The sequence below is a fragment of the Lissotriton vulgaris genome, chromosome 6, assembly GCF_964263255.1.
Source record: "Lissotriton vulgaris chromosome 6, aLisVul1.2, whole genome shotgun sequence".
Lineage (NCBI taxonomy): Eukaryota > Metazoa > Chordata > Amphibia > Caudata > Salamandridae > Lissotriton > Lissotriton vulgaris.
In genome coordinates, this window is record NC_141694.1 from 1,092,230,444 (window position 1) to 1,092,237,124 (window position 6,681).

The following is a 6,681-nucleotide window of genomic DNA, read 5'->3' on the forward strand; positions in this document are numbered from 1 at the left end:
TGTTTGGTAGAGCGAAACGATAGACGAGTCTTCTGGTGACGTCATCGATACCTCAGTTAAGTATAAGTGGAGCGTCTCCCAGTCCTTAGTATGTTTGGTGTCCCCTTTTGAGACCACTTTGATTTGGAACTTGCAAGCACCAAAGCCGAAGGACTTGTGTATTCAAGAGAATATCGTAATCGATAATCCTTTGAAGTTTGAAGCTAGATTAGAGAGCGAAGATGCCTGGTCTTAGCAGATTTGGAAATTTGTTTTGTCTTGGTTGTAATAATAGGGACTCCCGACTGGAGGACTCGTGTCCGGTTCCTCCGATTGCAACTCCAACCTATGAATTATATGTGAAACATGGAGTAGGCCCCATCACATACAATGAAGTATGGATCAAATACACCAGAAAGGACGGTGTTTTAAAATGGCCCCAATATGGTAGCTTTGATACTGAAATCCTGGATAACCTTGAAGTTAAACTTTTTAAGAAGAAAGCCCGGCCGGCAATGTTTGACTCTTTCCGCCTATGGCGTAAGGAGGCCAAACAAAAGGAAATTAAGTTAGCGAAGAAAAATAAGAGAGAAAGGGGTATCTCAATAATGCAAGCTGCTATGCAGTATAAGGACAATAAAGAAGAACAGATGAGTGAGCAGTTGCACAGGCAACGTAAAATGGTAATAGATAATTGTTATCCAGTTTTGCCGCCTCTTCAGCAAGACGCAGCAAAAGAGCTTGAAAAAGATCCCCTAATGTCGCATTTGTTAAATTCACCACCGCCCTATGCGCAAAATGCTACAGCACCTCCACAACCTTTAGTTGTGCAACCCATGGTTGTTATGCCTTCTGCTCCTCCACAGCACCCACCAGCTACTCTTCAGCTGGCTCCTGTTCCTCCGGTACAGCCTCCCCAAAGGCCACCCGCCTTTACACCTGCTCTTCCTATACTTCCTACAACTCTAACTACTGTATCGACTACCACTCCTGGTACTCCTCCTGACACTGCCTCTGCACCTGCCTCATCTCACCCTGCCTTCCGACTTGTCTTTTCCTCGACTTCTCCGTCTGTCCGCCAGAGAGTGGCAAGCACTGTTTCTAGTCTTCTATACCCTTTGTTTGGAGCGGCAAGCCCGACTAATACCCCTGAACACAAACAGTTGCGTAGCCACCTGCCTGATTCTAGGGAGAAAGAAGTATTGGATCGTTTGGCACATAGATGGGTGACTAACCCAACAATATATGATCTAGAATCTGTTATGGATGTCTTCCATCAGTGGGAAGCATCAAAGCAGAGGTACATTTTTGAGAAAATGTGTATTTTTCTATGCGAAGATTTAGAAGAGAATGATTTGGACTCTAATCTGCCTGAGTTGAACCATGTACGGTTCGAATTTTCCAAAAGCACTATTGTGAGTTCAGATGTTAGGAAAGCCGTTGCGACGTTGTTATCACTTAGGACTGAAGGCGTTTCCAAGTCGTTGTTTGGTTATGATTCCTCTGTCAAGAGAAAGGGAAGACAATATCCCATGAGAGAGGTTCCCCCAGTTTGGAGGGAAGGGGACGCAAATGCTGTTCCCGCCGTTTTGCCACATTTTCAGCGTGTGTGGGTACACGTCCCATGGAAGCGAGCTGAAGTCTTGGCCCTTAAACAGACATTGCCTGATCCCCGTAAAAATCCTGCAGGATATTACAAAGAATTATCACAGACTGCAGGCTCCTGTATCATGAATTTAGCTGATATCGATATGTTATTTGGGAATGTTGTTCCACAGCCTTTATGGGGAAAGATTTGTCATACAGATCATGATCAAGAGCTAGGCGACACATGGGTAAATATTACTGCTGCTGATACTAGACAAGTTGGTGGTGCTAAACCTGAGCCTTTAGTAGCAGAACTCCCTGGTAGAATTATTACGTATATGAAGACTTTGATGCCCGAATTGCGTGTAAATTAGGATAAGTTGTCTGCGTGTAAGCAGAAGAAAGATGAAACGGTGTCTGATTTCTTCACCAGGTTTGAAGAAACGTTTGTCGACCACAGTGGTCAGGATATGAGCACAGAAGGTGGTCAGCGACTGTTCGTCGATAAATTCGTGCACAATCTGCTTCCAGAGTTGTGTAAGAAGTTGAAGGATTCAGAGAGTTCGTGGACAGTTTCCTCTTCAGCACAGATATTGGCTAATGCGCAATATTATGAAAATAGAGACAAAGATGAGAAAGAAAGAGCAGAAAAGAAAACTAAAGAGTTAAAAACAAAGGTCCTGTTACAGCAAGAATACCCGCCACGTGGTGGTAGTGGTCAGAATAATGGTGGGCAGAATAACTATCAGAATAATTATCAGCAACCTCCACAGTTTCAAAAGCCAAGAGTAGAGTACAATCAGCCACGCGTTCCTGTAGGTCCCAATCAGTGTTCGTATTGCAAGGAAGAGGGTCATTTTAAATATAGTTGCCCTATCTTGTTACAGCGCGCAAATGGTGTGTCAAACACAAGAGGTAGAGGTGTTCAGCAAACACCTAGAGGTAGAGGACGTGGAAACGTCCCTCAGAATACACGCTCCTTTCCACCTCTAAATTCTATGAATAGGTTTGATCAGCAGAATAACGCACCTGGTAGGACAACTCAGTACTACGCTGATGATTACTATGCGGAAGATGAGTATATGGAAGGTAATGATTGCTAGGACAGCCATAGACAAAGAGAGGGAGTTGTTCCAGTTCCAGTAGATCAGAGTGGACCATACGTTGAGGTGATTACATCAGGTGTGTCAGAACCTTTTCTGTTGGATACTGGTGCTACAAAGAGTTCTATGATGCACTCAAAACTCCCTGGCGCACCTTTGTCTGGCGAAATGAATGTTTCTGTAGGTTTTACTGGTGCCCCGGTTAGGAACCCGATTTCTAGTCCTATGTCCCTGTCTGTTGGTCCTTATGAATTTGAAGCACCCCTTATTCTAACAACAGGTTGTGGTGAAAACTTGATGGGATTGGAACTGTTAAAAAGATTGTATGCAACTTTGTACTGTTCTCCTTCGGGAGTGCAACTTACACTAGGTAAGGAAGTGGTTTGTCCAATGTATTTGTCAAGAGAGGAATTTCCGACAGAATTGCTGTCGCTACCTAATATTCTTTGGGCTACTGGTCCTAATGATGTGGGTCTCTTGGAAATACCACCATATGTTGTGACATTAAAAAATAATGTTAGGATGCCACGAATTCCCCAATACAAAATTTCTAGTGAAGGAGAAAAAGCATTGTTAGCGATCATTTATGATTTGATTGAGAAAAATGTGATTGAAGAGACAAGAGGCAACGTTTGCAATAGTCCTGTTCTGCCTGTTTTAAAACGAACTGACCCCTCTCAGCCCCCTGTGTACAGATTTGTGATTGATCTTAGAGAGGTGAATAAAATAGTAGTGCCACAATTTCCAGTTGTTCCTGACATTACTGCCCTATTGACTATGATTCCAGCCTCTGCAACATGGTTTTCAGTGATTGACTTGAAGAACGCTTTCTTCAGCATCCCAATTGCTGAGGAAAGTAGGGATATTTTTGGCTTCAGTTTAGGAGGACGAAGCTTCCGCTTTAAACGCGCTCCTCAGGGCTACTGTGAAAGTCCATCAATATATAGTCAAGCTCTAAAAACACAACTCGATACGATCGTTTTACCTGAAGGCGCTACTCTCATCCAGTATGTCGATGATTTGCTTGTTGCAGCAGATTTTGAGGAAATATGCAAAGAAGCCACGTGCTCCTTGTTGCGTCATTTGTGTGATCTGCATCACAAAGTGTCCCTGTCTAAATTACAATATTGTCGACAAGAAGTGACCTACTTAGGTCATCTCTTATCGGAGGAGGGAAGGAAACTGACCCCAGAAAGAATCCAGGCAATAAGAAAATTAAGTGTGCCAAAAACACAGAGAGAAGTGCGTGCTTTCTTGGGTATTACATCGTACTGTAGACAGTGGATTCCAAATGTTTCTTTACTGGCCAATCCATTGGTGGCATTAACATGTAAAGATACACCCAATCCCGTGCCTTGTTCCGAAGAGTGTCAAAAAAGGTTTTCTGAATTACGCACAGCATTATGTTCGGCTCCTGTGATGGGCTCCCCCAACTACAGTAAGCCCTTTACATTGTATGTCCATGAGCGAGAAGGTTGTGCATTATCAGTGTTGACACAATTGTTTGGAGACAAGCAGCGTCCGTGTGCATATTTTTCGTCGACGTTGGATCCAGTAGCTAAAGCATTGCCAAGTTGTTTAAGAGCAACAGCAGCAGCAGCTGTTTCTATTCGACAGTCTGCTGGGTTAGTGATGAATAACACGTTAGTGGTAATGGTTCCACATGGAGTTGACACGTTGTTAAACAGAACCAAGACACAGCACTTAACTAGTGCTCGATTGTCAGGTTACGAACTTACAGGCACATGCATCAATCTCGGCATTTGCGATTCCTTAATTGCGATTTTTAAGGAATCGCAATTAAGGAATCGCAAATGCCTATGCATCAAGAAATCGCTGAATAAATTGCGATTCCTTAGAATTCCTTATTTGCGATTAGCATTTTGCGAATCGCAATTAAGGAATCCCTTCCCATTCATTCCTATGGGCCTAGAGGCCCATAGGAATGAATGGGAAGACAATCTCAATTTGCGATTCGCAATTAGCTAATCGCAAATTGAGATTGCGATTTCAAGGGTGCAGGGGTGTCCAAAGGACACCCTGTTGCACCCCTGAAATCAAACAATGCACATATGTTGTGTACACACATGCCTTAAGGGCATGTGTGTGCACAACATGAAAGTTAAAAATATGAACAAAATTGCATATTTCTAACTTTTCGCAAAATTACCATGAGGTCCAACCTCATGGTAATTTTTTCTCTCTAATTGCGAAATCGCAATTTTTTTAAGTTTCATGCATTGCTTTTAAGGAATCGCAAAATTGCGATTCCTTAAAAGCAATCGCACTTTAAAAAATCTCTAAAATAGCGATTTCTTCACTTTTAGGTTGATGCATCCCAAATAGTGATTTGGGAATCGCAAAAGGCCGAATTTTGCGATTCGCACCGTTTGCGATTCCCAAATCGCTTGATGCATGTGCCTGTGACTTTGTTAGCGAGTCATGTGCACATCAAAAGATGCAGCACATTAAACCCAGCCACATTGTTGCCAATTCCAGTTGAGACAGAGATTGATGAAGAACAGCATGATTGTTTTCTTAGAACAGAAGAAGAAACAAAAGGGAGAATAGACCTCCAAGATACTCCTCTTTCTGAATGTGATGGTACCTTATGGGTGGATGGTTCATGCTTCAAACTTCCAAATGGTGACACGACCGCAGCATATGCTGTCACCACTTTGCATACAATCGTTGAAGCTGCACGTATTCCACATAACTCAGCTCAAGCAGCAGAGTTGATTGCACTTACAAGAGCGTGTGTGTTGGCAAAAGGAAAACGAGTGAATGTGTACACAGACAGCCAGTAAGCCTTTGGCGTGGCTCACAGTTTTGGGCGATTGTGGCGTGAACGTGGGTTCTTGACTTCGCATGGTACAAAGATACAACATGGTCAGTTAGTGAATGAGCTTCTTGAATCACTGACCTTGCCTCTACAAGTTGCGATTGTAAAATGTAGTGCTCACAAGAAGGTGAATGATGATGTAGGTCGTGGGAATGCATTTGCAGATGAAGTTGCGAAAGAAACTGCAAGGAATGTAATGAGTCGAATGTATGTTGCAGGCCCTGCAAGATGGATTGGTGATGTGGGTATGTGTGAAGACACGATTGAGAGTGTGAAGTCAATACAATCTGAAGCCACAGAGAAAGAGGTGAATGAATGGAGAGAAAGCAAGGGTAGATTGGACGCGAATGGTTGTTGGGTAGAATTGTCAGAGCATCAGAGATGGCTGTTACCCGATGCATACGTGCTTGCAGTGGTGACAATGGCTCATGGAATGGCTCACATCAGTGTGAAAGGGATCTGTAAGTTCTTGGCTCCAGTATGGCAGAATAGTGGAATACCTAAATGTGCAGAGAATGTGGTCAAGAACTGTATGGTGTGCCGGAAGTACAATCCTGGTAGGGGAACCCCAACTCCAGCTGGCTATTTTGCGCCTCCAACGTATCCGTTCGAGGTTTTGCAGCTAGATTTCATCCACATGGAAAGGTGCAACAATCTGAAATATGTACTCGTTGTCGTTTGTGCCTTTTCCAGGTGGGTGGAAGCGTATCCCCTTAAGGACAATACTGTCTTGTCCACAGCCAAAGCCCTTGTCAAAGAATTCTTCCCCAGGTTCGGAATGCCTAGAATGGTCTGGAGTGATAATGGGAGTGAATTCGTGGGACGAGTGATGAAGAGAGTGTGTGAGAGTCTAGGCATACAACAGAAGTTCCACGCTGCAAATCACCCCCAATCAGCTGGATTAGTAGAGTGCTATAAGGGCACTCTGAAGTTGAAATTGGCCAAGATACAAGCAAGCACAGGTCTTAAATGGCCTGACGCCCTGCCTTTAGCACTCCTATCGACAAGAATGACTGTTCATTCTAGAATAGGACTTAGTCCTCATGAAATAGTGTTCGGCCTCCCAGCGAACATATGGGGAGTGCCAAGGACCAAAAAGCTCAGTGAGATAGAGCATCCTGTACTGCTTGACTATTTGTACTAATTGACGGCTAAATTGCGTGTTTTACA

General features: G+C 43.5%; 1 protein-coding gene across 1 annotated transcript; it reads left to right on the top strand.

Annotated features, from left to right (window-relative positions):
- Positions 1 to 221: 221 nt before the first annotated feature.
- LOC147708458 (uncharacterized) lies at positions 222 to 2,669 on the top strand. The gene is given in 1 exon segment (XM_086925348.1): positions 222 to 2,669. A coding segment is annotated over 1 exon segment (2,448 nt).
- Positions 2,670 to 6,681: the final 4,012 nt, after the last annotated feature.